Below are 20114 nucleotides of genomic sequence, written 5' to 3' on the forward strand. Positions count from 1 at the left end.
TTTCAACGCAACTTAAAACAAAAATTAAATATGTCTTACCTCTAATATTTGCCGCCCATATGTTTTTATCTGCTGGAGTTCAAGGCCTTGAATCTTCTTAGGGTTGCAGTACTTCTTTAGGAACGGGTCTTTCGGTTTTGCCTTTGGAAAGGAACAAAAAGCACATAAGAAAGCAGCAGAGGGGTGGAATTCTGCACACAGCCTCCCGGAACAGAGAGGACTCTAAGAGGCTGGGGGCGCCAGACAAGGCCAGCCTGCAGGATGTGGGTTTTTAAAGTGCAACAGTCTGTACAGTTGATAGAAAGAGGCTGACCTGGGTTCCGTCCCTTCTCTAGTCCAGTGAAGATGTGCCCGGTCTTGGCGTTAGCAGACCCCAAAGTCTTGTATCCCTTTAGAATTCTCAAGTACTGCTTTTTAAAAAGATTTTTTTTCCAGCTTTATTGAGATAGTTTAATATTGCTTTTTTAAGTGAAAGATACAAATTTTAAAACTGACCTAACAGAGCATCCTACTTTGTAATGGACATAATCATTAAATGTTCAACCTTCCCTCATGTGGGGAAAAGAAAGCTCTTTAACCAAACTGGGTAGCTGTTATTCCTAAAACAAAAATAAATTCCAAATAAAATCAAAATTAAAATAAAATCCTCAGGGCCTAGCTTCTGGAACCTTAGGGATCAAGTATCAATAACAGGTTCTTAAGGGACTTGAGAACTTCTTTATGTCCATGAACTTGCACAAGTACCTTGTAGATCAGGTCCTTCAAAGTTCCTTTTTCATTAAACATCCTAATTAGCAAGGCTGAGGATTCATTAGCTGTGGCAAAGGTAACCCGATAGATGTAAGGATGCTGCCAAAACAAAAAAGGAATTCACATTTATTTGCATCAGCCTCTAGGTCCTTTTAGATGCAGGATCTAGTTCTGCAGTCACACACCATCTTGATAGTTTCGTTGCATATAAATGTGGGATAGTCCCTGAACACATGCCATTTTCAAGTTATTAGATGATCAACTAGTACCTCTTTCTTTAGAGGAGCGAAGGAACATAAACTTCCTGACAACAGGAAGTGGATAACTGATGTGGTGAACTCTACATGTGAAGGTATCTGCTTTGGTATGTGTATTCTCAAAGTTCAGATAAAAGTGTGGAGGAAGAGGGGGGAGTCTGAGTTTTTGGAACAGTGGTTTCAATATTCTGCCTCATTAAATTGGTAAAAAATACAGTCAAATCCTAGAACAGCCAAGTGGGAACCAGGACAAATGTATCTTTACTCACAGCTTTGCCTAACATTCCATACTGCTGTTTGGTGCCAAGCCAGGGAGCATGACAGGCAGAAAACAAGCAAAAGCAGCATCTTTAGGCATCTTGGCACTTTTCCAAAGCAGCTAGCATGAATCTTCCTGTCCTTCCACTGGAGTGTGCAATATGATGAATCACAGTGTCCTCTTGAGATGGGGACACTGACATCAACCAAGTGGGGTGGAGAGTAAGACAAATTATTTAATGACTGAAAGTCCTCTTATGACCTGGAAATTGAGTTACAGGAACCAACTGGCTTCAGACAAGTATCGCAATGTCCATTAGCTCAAAAGAGTACCGTGAAAATTTAAACCCACGGGAGCTGAGCTGTGCAAGGGTTTGGGGGACAGAGGTTGAGTGGGTTGGGGGATAGAAATGGGTGTGTCCAGGAAAATATAGTAATTGACCACAAAGTTTCTCCCGATCATCACATAAAAATGGTTGTTCTTGATATTTCAACAGCTTTATTGAAATATAATTGACAAACCATTATAATTCACCTATTTAAAGTATATTCTTCAATGGTTTTCAGTATATTCAACATTGTACAACTATCATACAACCTAATTTTAGAACATTTTCATCACCCCAAAAAGAAACCCAATGAATGAAATAAAAATAAAGAAATAAAATAAAGAAAGGAGAAAAGGAAGCTCTTCCTTACAGTAGGATGCCAACTAATAAATATAACAGGAACAATGGAGTTAGAAAATCTCTATGAATGCTACAACTAGTGGGTTTGATAAAGAACAGGATATTTATATAGTCTCAAAATATCTTCCTACAACTTATTAATTCTAGTTATTTATCTTATAAAAATAATTAAGGATGATACAAATGTTCAGCTAAAATGGTTCACTACGGCTTTTTTTAAAAATAAGAGCAAAAAACTGGAGGTGATCCAAACGTCTAGAAGATTAGTTGAGTAAAGTGAGATGCAACCAATGATAATTCTATGCAGCCAATAATAATGATGTTATACTATATTTATTAATAACAAAAGATGTTCATGGTACACCATTAACAAGAAAAAAATCAAGTTTCAAAACAGTATGTATATAATTTTTCAAAAATAATCATAAACTTCTAGAAAAGTAACAACTGAACATTTTGGTTCATACTTCCGTTTGGTTGAGATTATGAATAAGTTTTACTTTATTGTTGTATATCTGCGTTTTCTGACTTTCTGCAACTAATATGCAATACTTGTCTGCCTTACCTTCATTTTAAAAAGCACATCCATTAAAAGAAATTTAGAATTAGGTGCTGACAGCCTGTGTCACACCACTCAAAGACCACAGTATGTTTCTTGGCCACACATCATACCTCATTAAAAGTTTGGTTTTGCTAGCTTGACAAGACACTCTGTCTTCAAAAATGAACTTCTCAACCCAACTGGACAGGTCAGCATAATTGTGCTCAATCCATGAGTGACTCATTCAAGTGTCCTACATCCTCATGCAGGCCAAATAAAGAACATCAACACTAACTCAATTTTCTGGCCAGATTAGTCTTTTTCCAAAGACGTTCTGCATATATTTTGAAATATACCCATGTGATTCTTTCCACTGAAGGCCTTGGGTTAGAATTGTGTATTAGCATAAATAATGCCAGACACTCTTAAAGGCCAATTAGTTAGTTCGCCCATGAGAATAGTAACTCAGACAGCAAAAGGGCTATTTTGTCTTTCTCTCGTCTAGTTTATCTATATTCACATTAGTTCTGTTTTCTCAGGCTAGAAACAGATCTTTCCAGTTTCACTGATATAAACAAGAGGCTCAGAGAAGTGGCTGCTTTCCTACTCTGATATTTGCTTAAGACACATTCAAATTACCACATGTTTCATGGGTTGTGTAGATGTCATGAATGCCATCTAAGTGGCCTCTGACCTATGGGTACAGCCCTAGCACTTTCGGTCTCCATTCTCCTCCATTCTCTTGAGCTTACAGAGTATCCCAGCTCCTCTGTCCATGGTCACCCACAAGAAAACATGGTGAATCTGTCATCGGCACCAAGAATAATAGAAGGACTTGTACTCACCGAACAGGAAGGCAGAAGTTTGATTAGACACTGAAAATCTTTATCTGACAGATACTTGTCGGGGCCAAGGTCAGCCTGCAAACATGGGAGGAAATATCAGGGTGCCGCCTTGGCTTTCCAACAAAAAATTCCTTATAAGTCTTTCCCTTTTTTTATTTGTCCAAATACACGACTGTAAACTAAAGATGAAAACCACACTCAGTCTTGCTGCCTCAAGGCCTTTCTGGAGAGGTAGTATATAAACATATCAATACCAGGACTTAACTGTAATCTTATCTAATCCATTAACCAAACATGTCACTAAAACTCCCAAAGTGAGAGATAAAACAAAGTAATGCCCAAGTATTTTCTTTAAAAGACACTGCCAGCCCTAAAGAAGTTCCACAGGACTATTTTAAGCTGTTCCTATTTCTTTCCTAATGTTTACTAGTTGATCAAATATAATCACATCGATATAACCAAATGCATAAGCAAAGTGACTTAAAATGACTCTCCTCTGACGTGCGACTGAGGAGGTCTTTACAACATCAATCAGGAGCACAATACAATTTCATGATTCTCTTCTCAACATCTACTTTCATAAACCCATCTAAAGTCCCTGAAATGAGACTGAAGCAAAAAAAACATAGCTTACCCAGCTTAACACTAGCCGTTCCTTTGGCTGGTTTTTAATCTTCATCAAGAAATATTTCTTCCTTATCCTCCAACCTGCCATAAAAGATGAAATGTGTTTATAGCTATATGATTTGTATACCAACTGAGAAAGTTTCACTGACTAAATAAATAATGAAAATTAAGTTTGGCAATATTATCCAGAGCTATATAGGCACCAATATTTGGTAATATTGACAGGGCAAAGGCTGCACTAAAAAAACAGCAAATAAATTACCCTATTCACGGAAATAGGAAAACAGCACTTCAGTTTCGATTTAGTGAAAAAGATAAATGAGGAATGAATGATGGTTCTGCAAGTATAAGTTACCACCATCCAAATCCTCAGATGGAGCTTTAACGAAGATTCATCAGGTATTAAAAGTTAAGGACTGTATCCTCAAGCAGTAGGGAGGCAAAAAGAAGAAATCACCTGCATTTCTCATGCATTGCACCTGCCTAAGAGCTTTCTTGGGATGCATATAAGAAAGCCTGACAAAGAATCCAGTTCTGTGATCTGTCTTTTTTAAAAGAACGGGCAAAGGCAGTTTCTCACCTATGTCTTTCAATGGTTCTACCACTTCCCACTTTGGTTCTGATCTGAAGAACATGGAAACGTGTTGTAAGGCAATCTCTGTAAAGACATTTTAGAAACTCATTAGTCAAACATATCAGAAAGCTATAAGCTTAAGACATTATTCTTTTTTTTTTTTCTGCTTTATCTCCCCAAATCCCCCTAGTACATAGTTGTATATCTTAGTTGCAGGTCCTTCTAGTTGTGGCATGTGGGATGCCGCCTCAACATGGCCCGATGAATGGTGCCATGTCCGTGCCCAGGATCCAAACTGGTGAAACCCTGGGCTGCCACAGCAGAGCACACAAACTTAACCACTCGGCCACGGGGCCGGCCCCTTAAGACATTATTCTTGCAAATGAAATTCTTACAGTCTATGACCTGTTTGAAAAACTTAATTACCAAAAAAAAAAAAAAAAAAAAATGAACACAGACTGAAAGCCATGTGGGAGTCTAGACTGGATCCTGGAAAAGAAAAAGGTCATTAGTGGAAAAACTAGTGAAATCTGAATAAAACTACAGTTAACAGTAATGTACCAATGTTAATTTCTCAGTTTTGATTATAAGATGTTAACGTTAGGGGAAGATGGGTGAGGGGTACATGGAAACTCTGTACTACCATTGCCATTTTCTGTAAATCTGAAATTACTCCAAAATAAAAAGTTTATTAAAGAAAAGAATTACTAATGATGTAGATTATATATATATATATATATTATATACATATTTTTTTTAACTGGAAGATCTAAAATATGTAAACTAGCTGGCTTAAGCCAAGAATTCAACATATGCACCAGACTACAACCCAAGCACAAAACTCAAAATGCGTTCTAAGGTCAACTTGGAACAGCATTTAACGTTGTTCCAAGTGATATTTATCCCATCGTCATTCCTCATGAAATTATAGCTTTCACCAACAAAGAAGTGATTAGCCTTAAATATATATTGGAAATAAAAGCCAGTGTTTTAGAAAAACATCTATGTACAGCAACAACACGGTTCTATTGTGGGAAGTCACCATATGCCTGTTTACTGGAAAAAATCCATTCTTCTTTTTGTGTTCATTTATCATGAGAACATTTCCCCTTTTAGGAAGACAATGAGAAGAGGAAGTTCTTTAAAGTTCACTGTAATAAGAAATTAGAATAACTATGCTTTTACATTTCCTGCAAAAAGCAGCGTCTGTTAATTTGCTATTTTCTTTCAACGCAGTGAGTAAACGAAGCCACTTGAGATTCCTGAAAGCAAACAGCAATCCTGCAAATTCATAGCGGAATTTCACCTCTGCCTAGCATTAAGTACATTCCAGGCTGACAGGGAAGGCATGAGGGATTCGGCAGAAATGCTCTCCATATGTCAAAATGACTTCGTCTGGAATGACCATGCCGAGCACTTGGCAAACAGTATCATGCTGATATATTTTACAGTACATTATGAGATAAGAGATTCGGGGGGGAAACAATCTACCAGCTGTTGGGTTACTGACTCAATATGTAAGTGTCAATACTACCCACAGAGAAGAAAACATGAGATGACCAAATACAAATCTGACTCTGTTTACATTTCTTCTAATGACCCTAGTGTGACAAACCATTTGGAAAGATTGGGTATAGCAGAAGCATATACATTTTCACAATCAACACTGGAAACTCTGCACCTCCTCCATAATTAACGTTGACATAAAATGTTTTCAGTACTTCCAAAATAACCTGAACATAAACAACTTAAAAAAGATATTAATTTAAGTGAAAATCATAACAACTTTGAGAACGATCATGAAAAATAATTTTCTAAATGAGGTACAACGTCATTCTAAGAGCCTATAAGGACAGTTGGTTCAAAACAGTGATTCATAATTCCCCCACAAAATTATCACTCAACAATATTTACTGTATGCTACATTGTTTTAGGAATGGGGGAAATAGCTGTGAACAAATGGAACATGCTAGATTTGTTACTGATAAATTGAGGACTAGGAGGACTTTAGGAGGTCAGGGAATTGTAGAAAGATCATTTTCTTTCCTCTGAACTATGATTTATTGTCAAGTAAATCACATGACTACCATGATCCCGATATGAGTCCCTTCCCTCCCCAGATTCAGGCAACACGCTTCAATCCTAAACATCTACCCCTCTGCTTAGAAGCCTTTATTGGCACCCAATTCCCTTACCAAAGCAAGACCAAGCCTCTAAACCTAGTGTTCAACCTAGCTCTAGCTCTAACTTACCTTTCTGTCTTTACCCCCCACAACATGTGGTACCTCACTCCCACTCTCTTCACTCTGAGATTTGCCTGCCTTTGCCCCTGAAGACCGGCCAGCCCCCATCCCTCAGCGTTTTCTATTCCTATCCATCTGTCCGAGGCTCAGACCACATTTGCTGCTTCCCTAGCCAGGACTCCCTCCTCTGTACACTCCCAGTGCCACATCTGTCCCTCTCCTGTGGGATTCACTCATGGCCTATCCCATCCTGTATTAGGGCTACTCCCTTCTACTAGACTGTAAACTCCAGCTGGAAGGACACATCTTAACCTGTGTAAAGCCCACAGCCATATGGAAATACTTCTTTCTCTCCTGGAGCACTGGCCCTGCCTCGTGGCCTGGCTAACACCTACTCACTCCTCAGATCTCCGTGTAGGTATCACCTGTTCTGGGAAGCCTTCCTCCATCTTCAGATCTGGATCATCTGCACCCCTACCCTACCCTCAAGGTGCCGCCCCTTGTTTACCCTGCCATAGTCTTCACCTGTCAATCTCCCTGTAGAAGTGCCTGGAGGTGGGGGTGGGGGACTACGCCTTCCTCATTGCTGTATTCACAGCACTTGGCACACAGTAGGTGCTCAATAAATATGAAGCAAGAACTAAGGGTTCAATACATATTCAATGGATGCTCTCTCCCATTAGAACATGAAGCCTATGAAAAGGAAGGCATCTGCCCTCCATTTCTTTAGTGCTGACTGACATATGGGGAAAAGCTGTGTGCTCAGTAAATGCTGATAAACAAGCCCCAGACAGGAAATGCAGAGCAATGCCTCAAGTCCATGCTGCGCTTCCCACAGAGCTCAGACTTCTCAGCTCAGAACGTACCAGCTGCCCCCACTGTGTGCAGCCTTTGAGCTCATAGATCCCAGCCATGTGGGATGACTACAGGGAACAAACATTGACTCCTCCAGTCCTGCAACTGGGCTCCAGATCCCCAGTCTACTACAGCAGATGGTACTGCAGAGGCCTGCACAGGGGACATGGCCTCCAACCTCTCCAGAGCATCCTGCTCTTGTTCTGAATATAATTCCCCACCCTAAACCTTCCCCCCCGCCCAGCCTTTTATCCTAGAGCCCACTACTATCCAACCTATTCATGGGATTCCTGGGGTTCTAGGACCAGAAGGGAGCTTCAGCACTCCCTGGTCCCTTCCCCTCTCCCTAACGTCCTATTTTATAGATCCAGACCCCAAGGCCCACAGACGGGAAAATGCTGCTCATGATAAAGCCAGGACCAGAATCCAGACCTCCTGATTTCTGGTCCAAGTGACTTGTGTGTGGACATTAAAAAGCCCCTTACTCTGAGGGGGTTTGACGTTTGAGGTGGGAAGATGGCTACAGTGCAATGAGACTTTTAAATGATAGAAGCACCCTGTTAATAAGATGAACAAGGTGGGGGGTGTGCGTGTGTGTCTGCCGACACAAACCCCTCCTGACCAGGAGACACCTGTTTTCCCTGCACAATAGCTGGCTCTCAATTAGACTCTCTAATTCATACGAACACCTCCCAACTCCCCCCAGAGCACCAAGGACCTATATTCCTTTTCTGTGGATTTGGTCATCTGCAGAACACTAGGAAAAGAAAGGACCAGTAATCCCAGGCTGGTGACCCAGGGAGGAGAGGAAGCAGCTGCTGATGTCCTGAGAGGTCCTAGTTACCCATCCCCAAGGGATTGGGGTGGCAACCCGGTCTCCTTCAACAAGGCACCTTCAACCTCAGTCAGAAAACAGGGAGGAAAAGTGGCCATGGTGATGTCAGCCTTACTTGAACACAGAACTCAAATCCTGCTGAAGGGAAGCTGGGAGGTGACTGCAGACCATTTGCAAAATGATAAGAGGTGCAAATATTATCCATATTAAAGGCGGAAGTGCCAGAAGTTGAAGGAGTACAGAGTGCCCTCAGGAACCATGGGCCACACTGCGGGTTTCGGGAAGCCTGGACAAGTACGCCTGACTTTCCAGGGAATGGCAATCAAGCTGGTGCAGCAGAGGCGGCCAGGGCTTCCCTTTCCTAAGGCTGCTGGTGACTCAGCCTAGAGGCAGGACAAGTTCTGACATTTCATCGGAAGGGGAAAATAAACCACCATCTCTCTGAAAACAGCATCCATCCCCTATTATTTCACCACAGGACTGTGCCCTCGGAACAGTGGCAGCTTCTTGAACATTTGGGTTTTGGTGGGCGTCTCTGGTGGCCTTCTTATACCCCTGCCTACATCTGCTTTGGACTCCTGCCTGTCTGTCATCCTGGGGGAGAGGGGATAGCAGCAGGTGAGAGAGGTACAGAAGGAAATATACGCATCAGACACCCTTCCAGGGGCCAAGCAGCATTTTAACTGGAAAACACTTGGACACTGTACACTTGTACAATCATACAGATGTGCAACCTTAGGTAAGGCCTTTCCCCTCCGGGGGCCTCTCATCTATAAAATGAGGGGGTGAGTCCTGATACACCTGCTCCAAGATCCCTTCTAGCTCTCACTCCAGGTGACTGAATGTACTTCTGGTGCAAGCATCTTGCTCACGCCTGCATCCCAGCTCCCAGCATACGGCACAGGCAGAGCAGACAGTCACGGTTCGTGGGACGAATGGCATCCTCACGTGTGCACTACACCTATGGTGCTTGCCCTCAGGAGAACATCAGCAGACACTCACAGGAAATAACGTGGACAAACCAATGAACAGGGCTGGCTTGGCGCTGACTTGATAATAGTCAGTCCAGATGGCCCGCTGTCTGACAACTGTGGGAACCATCGAGGTGAAGCATCGTGACATGAAAGCCACTCTGAAAGAAGACAAGCTGTCCAGGGAGCCCGAGTCCTGTGCTGCCTTCTCTCCTATGTGAATCAAAAACAAGGAGGGGAAGAACGGAAGCCTTGTAACAACTCAGTGTTCAATTTTGTAACTTGTAGTAAGTGGGAATGTGAAATAGACTTTTCTTCACGTGTTTGCATTCTGGAAAGGCCCTAAGGGCACTTCCCTTAGAAGATGGCAGCTACATTCTAGAGCAAGGCTTCTCCAACTTTAATGTGCAAGCAAATCGCCTAGGGACCTGGTTAAAATCAGATCCTGATTAGTAGGACTGGGATGGGGCCTGAATTCTGCATTTTTGAGACGCTCCCAGGAATACCAATGCTGCTGGTCAGACAAGCACACCCAGCACACGGCGAGTAGGGAGGCCCAAGGGCTGTGGTTTTCAAACTCGGCTGCATGTTGGAATCTCTTGGGGAGCTTAACAAACTACGAGCCCCAACCACAGAGATTCTGATTTAACTGGCATGAGTGCAGCCTGGGCACCAGGATTTTCTAAAGCTCCTCAGGTGATTCTATTGTGAAGAAAAGTTTGGTGACTGACAAGTAGGCCTCTATTTCCCTGTCTCTGAAACAGGAACAAAAGTGCTCCCTCTAATTACATCGAGAACAGTGTTTTGAAGATCTAAAAAGTAGCATGTAAACAATCTATTCTCTTAGCAAGGAAATCAGCTCATCATTAGCACCCACAGTTTCACTTTAGATAGCGCCTAAGCATGGTTTAGCTTTAAGAAGTCAGATGAATTCCAGTCATTGTTTCAGTCCTCCAATGGTTTCTATTGGTCTCTTCAAGGCCACACCAGTGTATTAAACATTCGATCACCCATTCTGCTGACACGAGGCTTAGGTTTTTGATGCTCTAAGCTTCATGTGGAATTGGTACCCTTTCCACATCAGCCCCCTGGCTGCTGCCCTGATCCAGGGAAGTCTGGAAGACAACTCCCCCCTCCTCAGGCCTTGCACTGAGTGGGTCTCAGGGAACAACTAGGAAGACACAGACACGGCCCTTCGGAATCACTGTTGTGTTTAAAGTAATTCCCAGAAAAAACAGACATATTTTATACTGTGAATACAACAATGGAGCCAAATAGAAATCAAATTGAGATTACTGTATAGATTAGCATGGATTATTTACTCTCTGTTCTGTTAGGGAAGATAATAAAGACAGGACTATAAGTGCATAAACACAACAACTTCTCTTCCATATTTTTCTGTGCAGACATCACATTTTAGAAGTAATTATTTTCCTCCTTTACGTCTGCAGTAACTTACAAGCAGGTAAGAATCAGTAAGTGAATAATGCCCTATAACAAACGTACACAAGTCCCCGTTTGTAAGCAGTTTCTCCCACACACGTTAACTCCAGCCAACGGTGCCTCTTCAGCCCTGTGACCACAGCTCCCTGACCCCCTTGCTTACCAGTGTAGTTTGCAGAATAGTTGTTTGGATCTAAAAACTTCTTAACCAGCTCACAATTAGACAGGATGTGATTTGTGGTGATGACGTTGAGATAGTTCTGAAGACCCTTCTGCCTCTCAGCTATGAATTCACGATCCATGTTACCAATCAATTTTTTGGGAGGAAGAGGTAGACTCAAGCCTGCAATCTTCAATTAAAAAAAAAAAAGTATTATGGCATCTCCAAATAAGATACAATATCATAATCCTGAGCCATCATACTTCACTAAGTCTAAGACACCATAGATTTTAAGATGCATCCTAATTTCAGTGATATTATAAAAATGTGAAAAAACTGTATATCTTAGAATTGTAAAATGCTTTATTAAGCATGGCAACTTTAAAACAATTTTTTTAAATGTTTTTATTTTTATCAAATTTATACATGAACATGATTTCAAGAGCCAAATACTTCTTTTAAAATTATTATTAGCAGTCCCATGACACTCCCCCACCACCCCCCTGCCACCAGGTGACACAGACATTCCCCACTCCCCAGAGACAGCCACATCAATTCTTTCAGCTGATCTGTCGGCACTGGGGATGTTCATACTCTTATGTCTTGATTTTTCATTTTTAGGCATTATCTACAAATTTCCCATTAAGTAAAACGAGGATTAAGTTCTCTTTCACCATCCTGACCTCACCCCGCACACATCCGGTTCCTAATCCTTCCAATATAGTTATGCCATCATTTTATTTGGTGCAATATTCATATTTACATTAGGTAAATGATATTCACAACTGAGGCACAGTCACGCTTACTTTTCCTGTCAACTGATAGTTTGTTTTTTAAAATTTTTTATTCAGCTCCAAACTCTCCATCTAAGCCTTCTCTCAATACGCTCAATACACAGATGCGTCAACTTCACTTCTTGAGGAGTACCTTCCAGAACGCACCAACCTGCTTCAAGTAGGACTGGTGGTCCCCATACCTGCTGCAGAGTGGGCACCCTGGGCCCTCCCTTCCCATCATGCTGGAGACACATTTGCCTTTCTCCTGCTGAGCCCCATTTCTATATCCATACCTTCCTTCTTCTCTCTTCTTTTTGGTGGAGCATACCCTTGGTCAGCTTCCTCAAAACGGGGCAAGGGAGCTAAATTTTCTGAAAGCTTTCATATATAAAACTGTCTTTCTTCCACCTTCACACTTGATTTATTGCTAGAACTACTGTATTATCTTCTAGTTTCCAGTGCTGCTACTAAAGCTTCACGCAGCAGATTCTTGATTCTGGTTTTTCCTCCCTGGAAGCTTTTAGGAGCTTCTCTTTGACCTGAGTTTGTGAATTCCATGGGCCATTATGTGGGTCTGCTTTGATCCTCTGTGCTGAGTACTCAGCCCTTTCAAACTAGAAACTAATATCCTTACATTCTTTGCTATTTTCTTGTATTAGGTCATGATTTCTTCCCTTCCAGGCCCTTTGCTTTCTTTTTCTGGAACTCCTGTTTTCCAGTGTTGGAGCTTCTGGACTGGTCCTCTAGTCCTATCTTTTCTCTCCTGCTTTTCACCTTTGTTAAACATTTTTTTTTTCTACTGAAAAAAATTGCTGGCATAGTTTCTGTATCTTTCAGCCCTTATGAAGAGTTTTCATTTCTACTGTTATCTTTTTTATTTCTAAGTACTCTTTTCTTTTTTTCTCCTTAATAGCATCCTGATGTAATGCAATTTCTCTCTCTGGAGATCATAAAAGATAATTTTTCTAAAGTGACTGAAATGTTCTTTGTACCGCATATATTCTGCTTCCTGAAAGTTCCTTTTTTCCTGTTTGTTTTGGGCATATCTTTCATCGTAAAAGTGTTCCTTAGGAATCTGTTGATCCCGGGTTGTCTGCTCGTATTTAAGAGCAAAGCACCAAAAGCTGACTAGAGGCTCTGGGTGAGTAGCTGGGTTTACCTGCTGTGGGTTTTGTTGTAGAACATGACCTCACTCAGCTGTTTTGTTGGGAGAAACTGTGACTTCAGGGTCTTTAGCTCATTCCTCTTAGGCTGGGCACAATCCCCAAAAAAGAATCTTCCAGTTTCCTGCCTGGAGGGTCTAGGCCTGACTGCCAGTATTCTGAGAGTTGAAAAGAAAAAGGCGGCTTGGGGAGGAGGAGAAGGGTTGGGGGTGGTGGGGGGAGCAGAGCTCCCGTTTATTATGTAAATGTTCTCAACTGTGCCTGCATTCCCCAGTCCAAAGACTGCTTTACCCTCTCCAGGGAATAAACTTCCAGTTTTCTGCTGGAGGGAGAAGAGCAGGCATAAATGGCTCAGATGGGGGAGATCTTGGGATCTGACTGCTTCTTAAACAAACTTTCAACTTCTGACATTAGCTTGACCTTGCCCTACACTGGAGGCAGCACCTTGTGCTGTCAATTGCTAAACCTTTTGGAGGTTCTCTGGTGTAAACTGGGACCCACTGGGGTTATCCACACCCCATCTCAGAATTCTGCCTTCCCGTATCTGCTTAATTAGTTAGCTCTGTAGGGAGGAAGACTTTTCCTCTATCTAAATGTGGGTTCGTCTGGCCGGAGAACGAATTAAATTCACATGAGACAGAATAGCAAGAGAAAATTAAACAAAGATTTATGAGGAACCATGGCCTGGGGCCTTTCTTCCCGAAGAAAGAAAGGGCACCAAAGAAGTGGGGTGCACAGAGTGGTTATATACCCCCAAACAGGATATTTCACATATGATTGAAATATCCCTCCCACAATAGTCACAAGATTGCCCTGTCCGCACAGCACTTGATGGACACAGCAGATAGTGGTCTGCTATCTCGGAGGGTGTAGCAGGAGGTAAGACTATCGTCTTGAGATGGGAGGTCACAGGTGAGCGCAGCAATCAGTTCCTAGCCTAAGGAAAGATGCTTAATCCTTAAGGAAATGCCAACGTTGGGAGGGGGAGGGAAGTCAGTTACAAGAGGTTACCAGACAAGCACAATAAAATGCAGATTTAAGTCCTTGCCTTTGGCATTGATTAAGAGTTTCTAGAGAGAAGGTCATCTCCTTTCTTCTTCCTGGTACAGAGAGGGAGGCACCTTTACAGATAGAGATTTAGTTCTACTTTTTAGTTGCTTTCCTGTCTGCAAAGAAACCAGACTCAAATAGTCCTCATGCCAAAGAGACATATCTTGGGGTGGCCATTCCAGTCCCCACAGCTCTCATCCACTGGATTTTCAGTTTCAAATGTTTTGTTGTAGTTTTCTCCTCTCCTATTCTATTTGTCCTTGAGGGGGTGTGTGTGTGATCAATTTATTATTTTAGAGTGGTTTCAGGAGGGAGGAAAAGTAAATGGTAAGTGAAGGTGCTCAATCTACTATCACTTTCCAGATCCTTCAAAACTTTATAAGACTATTTTTTAAACTTAAAAAGCAAAGTGTCATATTGGCATCTTAATTTAATAAGGAAAATCACTTTCAAAGAGCAGTGCTATTCTACACTTGTACTTGCATTAGAGAAGTCCAAGTGGCACGTGTACTGATCGAGGAGAAGGTCCAAAGAGAAGGGCACCTTGAGTTCAGACAAGGATATAATCTAAACCACCCATATGGGCAAACCTTACTTAGCCTGTCCTAGTCTGTATTCTTAAAACAACAATAAAGACCTTGAACTTGATATTGGACAAGATGAAAAGGTTGGCTGACAATTCTAAATTGCCTATTTCTCCAACATAATTATGCAAATATGTCAGAGCATACTTAGAGTGAATTTTCTACCATGGCGTAATTCACTGCCAGCTAAGACACTTAAATTTCAGGTCAGTGTCCTCATTCATACACTTAGGCTTTACCTAATAGCAGTTTCTTTATTAGCTAAATTAAAAGCACACTTACGAAGAAAGCACATCACTCAGCTAGTACACGTCCAAGCCAATCACTTTATTATTATTATTTTTGTTCAGGAGCATTGAGTAACACAGGGTAATCAAAGGTGATATATTACTGAAAACAAAATGATTTATTTAGTTTAAAAATTATTTTATTAAGTTGCAGAATATAATCTCGTGCGTGTGTTTGTAAAAGCCCAGGTATATGGTTACATATACCCAAAAGAATGTCTAAAAGGACTCACCCCACCTGCTTGAGAATAGCTACCTCTGGGGGTGGGTTGGTTGATTACTTTTTATTTCGATACTATGAAATGTTTACATTGCTCATTTACCACCTTTTTTCAATTAAAAGAAAGAAAAACCCTTTTGCTTCTCAAACTGATCCTATACGCAGCAAGGATAAAAAAATCACCATCAACCAATTCCAGTAGATTTGCCTGCACTACCTGCCAACAGCAGACCCAGCTGACTCTCGCCTCACTCAGAATGGAGAGTCTCTGACATCATCAAAACAAACCCTAATAGGGCTATTTTTCATTCACCATGGGGCTGTGAGAATAAATTTGATAAAGTATCTGTTTTGAACTTTGTGGCCTCCAAGCTTAAACCAATCTATTTTTTCAAGCTTCATTTCACTTTAGGGAAATGCACAGATCTGCCCAGGGACCCCATCAGCTCTCAAATCATTAGATGGAACAGAGAACTCTTTGCCAATAGCTGCGATGACAGCGTCCCCGCTGTCAGTCTGCCGGACAGTCTGGAGGTGTTTTTCTGCCCTGGTTTAAGATCTCACAATAAATATCCCAAAAAGTACTAAAACTATGCAATGTGTGTGTTATTTTAAAATCTTGCCCTTTAAAAAGATTAGCATTCAAGAGACACTTATTTTCTCTTTCAGTTTTCTCCTGGAATTTCTAAAATGGTTACCAATCACAGAATAGAAAATTCAGAACTCCAATGACGAATTCGAAGGGAGGGAAAGAGAATACTAGCACACAGAGTGATAAAGTCATTAACGGGTGATTTCCTAGACATCTCCACATGGATGGCCTCAAGCCATAACACCACACCACCCCATTTTCAACAGCTTTCCTCTTTCATATGCCCTGTGGATTCCCTTCGAGTTCCTTGTATAAGGGAAAGAGAACAAGAAAGCCAGCAGAGAAGTCCTCGATGTTCCATTCACAACACCTGTGAGTGTTAATGCAAAGGGAGGATGATTGCCAAAGTGGGGTCTGGAGCCCGTGACCTGACCTGTGCTTGCCTAGTGGAAGCCTCTAAATCACCTCACAAACTAGACCACATTTTCAAGAAAACTAGCTTTTGTCTGGAAGAAAAACCTTTAAACTCTGAATCTATTAATCTCTCACTTCCATTATCAGCTCTTAGTGATCTGCAAACTCTCTTCAACCACAGTCCAGTGAGTATCCTGGGGAGTTCTAAGGGGCAGAGCCTGGGTCCTTCCCAAGCCTGAGGGTTCCCCTGACCCAGTTCCCATCATTTCAACTCCAGTTTCTTTCTTGTATGCTGTCTCCCTAGATGGTTAGTAATTTGATGTTGTCTCTAAAATAGGGTGGTGATTTTTCTTGACTGTTACCACAAAACATGCTCACTATAAAAAGTTGGGAAAGTGCAGCTTTTTTCTATTTTTCTACTTATATAACTTGCATGTGCTTATTTGTAGAGAACTTGGAAAGTACAGAACAGTATAAAGAACCAGAAAAAAAAAACATAACCCATAATTCCACCACCTGGGGATCACCATTGTTAACATTTTGGCATATTTCCTTCCAAACTTCTTTTCTAAACATTTCATGTAATTGTACGATATTGTATGTATAATTTTACATCCTGCTTTCTTTTTCCACTTAGGCATTTTTCCTATTGGACTCAGACAACTACGCATACGTGTATTATATTTGTCTTTCTTCAGCAGGAACTCATTTATCTGTCAGAAGGGTAATCAGACACTGAAAATCATGGTCACAGTTTTATTCTGTGGTTTTGGACTCTTTCTGGTCTGTTTTATGGAGGTTGTTTTGAAATTATTTTGTTGCCAAAAAGCTGTATGTACTTTCTTCTGTTTGTTTACTTGGATCTAGAAAAGCCTCCCACTGAACTGATGTCTGGCCATATCCTGCCCAACACAAGCCAACATCAATACACGTGGATATTTGCATTTGAAATAAGATGCACATGGAAAGTGCCCATTTTACAAGGGAAAATTACACTGAAGCAAAAATAAAATTCTATTATATTAAAAGGCCATAATTGAATAGTCATGGAGATTCAACCTCATATCCCCAAAGCAAGAACAAACAGGAGATAAAGCCCTCCTCCCGACTCCCATGCTTGGGGGCTGGGTCTACGGGATTTCAATTTCAGAAATATTTCTCTGGTAATTCTTACTGAGCACGGGCTGAACAATACTGTACAAGATCACTCCCCCTTCTTTAAAACAGGGCAAACGTTCACTTGTGCATAAAGGTGAAACACATGGTAGGCCCAGTGTTAACTCCCAAATGCTCACACCGCTGTGGAAATGTCACGTGGAACCGTCTGGAGGGGTATGTGGGGGAAATCAACTGCTGGAATAAACGGCACATTGGTGCGTCATTTACAATGTCATTGCAGGCCCAGCTTTTGTCTAAGTGGAAGGAATATGCTATTAAAACCCATCATTGTGGGGCCAGCCCTGTGGCCAAGTGGTTAAGTTCACATGCTCCGCTTCAGTGGCCCAGGGTTTCGCCGGTTTGAATCCTGGGTGCAGACAGGGCACCACTCATCAAGCCATGCTGAGGCAGCATCCCACATGCCACAACTAGAAGGACCCACAACTAAAAATACACAACTATGTACCAGGGGGGTTTGGGGAGAAAAAGGAAAAGTAAACTCTTTAAAAAAACCACAACCCATAAATGTGGAGGCCAGGCTGGTGGCGTAGTGGTTAAGTTCACATGCTCCCCTTTGGTGGCCTGGGGTTCGTGGGTTTGGATCCTGGGGGCAGACCTACACCCACTCATCAAGCCATGCTGTGGTGGCATCCCACATATAACACAGAAGAGTGGCACAGACGTTAGCTCAGGGCTAGTTTTCCTCACCAAAAAACAAACCCATAAATGAAAACCAATTAAACTTGCCTATGAGGAGAATTCGATCTCTGCCAATACTCTATCTGGAGATTTAAGTTGGTCATACTACAATTAAAATTTAAGACAAAATGTGTCAAATGCATGACTATAAGGCAACAACATCAAGGCCTGCAGATACTCAGGCCAATTCTATCAGAAGGAAAATAAGGCATTCATGCTTTCAGTAGTGTTGTAAATAATGTTAAAGTTTGGACTCTACGAATGCTCTTTTCCAAAGTCTGATCAATAAAACATGGTCTTTTGAAGGAAAAGGAGCATTAAGCTCCTTCCTGGCCAGCAGTCCTCCTGATCTTTGTGGGCAGGATCAGAGGTCACTCAGAATAAGTGATGACGGCCACCTCACCAATGCAGCTCCCTTCACCTCCCGGCTGAGGCAGTCGTAAGGCAAGCTTTCTGGCTCAAGTTTAGAAGGTCCTATGTTACCAATCAAATCTGAGATATGACACAAGCCCAGTGGTCTTCAGTAACCCACAGCACTCGAAGACCAATCTGCCAAGTGGAGACTTGCGTGGTATTGCTAGTACTTCCTACGGTGCTAAAGCCCCTCTAGGACCCTTCAATCATCACCAGCACGGGCTGTGTTTCCAGACAAAGACTCTGCAGCTCATCCTTCTTTCCATTATGGCCACCAAGTTAGAAACAGTTAAATCAAAGTGCTTTAGAAATACTTATTTAAGAGAAAAAAGTTACACTGGAAAAGGCTGAGTGTCTCTAGTTACTGCTGAGTGTGGATCTGCAATGCTGACTATGCAGTTTAGTGGAGAGAGTCTGAGACTCCCAGCTCAAAGTGAACAGCTCTAGCAATCCATTTAGTCATTCCTAATCTGCGAAAAGGAGATAACACACAGCATCCCGTGATTGTGGTAAGGATGCATTATGGCACAAAGGTACTCAGCTTCAAGGTGACTATTATCAATCACATGTTTGTTCCCCAAAGTTTATTTTTAGACCTACATATCATCTGTGTAAAGTATGTGTTTATCTCCTTCGCCAGGGAAATTTGCTAATTCCTTGTTCCTGATGTTGCTGTTTCCAACCAGTTTCCAAGACACCCCTAGGAATCAAGGTGTATTATTAGTGTTTTAAAATGTTTACCTGCATATAAAGAACTCATACAACTCAACAACAAAAAATCAAACAACCCAATCAAAAAATGGGCAGGAGACATGAACAGGCATTTCTCCAAAGAAGATATACGGATGGCCAATAAGCACATGAAAAGATGTTCAACATGGCTGATCATCAGGGAAATGCAAATCAAAACTACACTAAGATATCACCTTACACCCATTAGAATGACAAAAATATCTAAAACTAACAGTAACAAATGTTGGAGAGGTTGTGGAGAAAAAGGAACCCTCATATACTGCTGGTGGGAAAGCAAACTGGTGCAGCCACTATGGAAAACAGTATGGAGATTCCTCAAAAAATTAAAAATAGAACTACCATACGACCCAGCTATCCCACTATTGGGTATCTATCCAAAGAGCTTGAAGTCAGCAATTCCAAAAGTCCTATGAACCCCAATGTTCATTGCAGCATCATTTACAATAGCCAAGACGTGGAAGCAACCTAAGTGCCCATCAACAGATGATTGGATAAAGAAGATGTGGTGTGTATATATATATATTCCCATATGCACACACACACACACACACACACAATGGAATACTACTCAGCCATAAAAAAGAGCAAAATCGTCCCATTTGCAACAACATGGATGGACCTTGAGGGAATTACGTTAAGTGAAATAAGCCAGATAGAGAAGGACAATCTCTGTATGACTCCATTCATATGAGAAATTTAAAAATGTAGACAAAGAGGGGCTGGCCCCGTGGCCGAGTGGTTAAGTTCGCGCGCTCCACTGCAGGCGGCCCAGTGTTTTCGTTGGTTCGAATCCTGGGCGCGGACATGACACTGCTCATCAAACCACGCTGAGGCAGCGTCCCACATACCACAACTAGAAGGACCCACAATGAAGAATATACAACTGTGTACCGGGGGGGCTTTGGGGAGAAAAAGGAAAAAATAAAATCTTTAAAAAAAAAAAAAATGTAGACAAA

General features: G+C 41.6%; 1 protein-coding gene across 15 annotated transcripts in view; it reads right to left on the bottom strand.

Moving 5' to 3' along the window:
* Positions 1 to 20114, bottom strand: part of PXK (PX domain containing serine/threonine kinase like) — a 68385-nt gene that overhangs the window by 24276 nt on the left and 23995 nt on the right. For all 15 annotated transcript variants that reach the window (XM_070574791.1, XM_070574793.1, XM_070574790.1 and 12 more), the window contains exons 4-9: positions 11052 to 11238; positions 4548 to 4625; positions 3975 to 4048; positions 3341 to 3415; positions 745 to 849; positions 40 to 141 (exon numbers count right to left, since the gene is read on the bottom strand). In XM_070574791.1, the coding sequence (XP_070430892.1) occupies positions 40 to 141; positions 745 to 849; positions 3341 to 3415; positions 3975 to 4048; positions 4548 to 4625; positions 11052 to 11238 (621 nt within the window). The remainder of the gene's footprint in view (positions 1 to 39; positions 142 to 744; positions 850 to 3340; positions 3416 to 3974; positions 4049 to 4547; positions 4626 to 11051; positions 11239 to 20114) is intronic.

This window comes from Equus przewalskii, chromosome 15 (assembly GCF_037783145.1).
Source record: "Equus przewalskii isolate Varuska chromosome 15, EquPr2, whole genome shotgun sequence".
Lineage (NCBI taxonomy): Eukaryota > Metazoa > Chordata > Mammalia > Perissodactyla > Equidae > Equus > Equus przewalskii.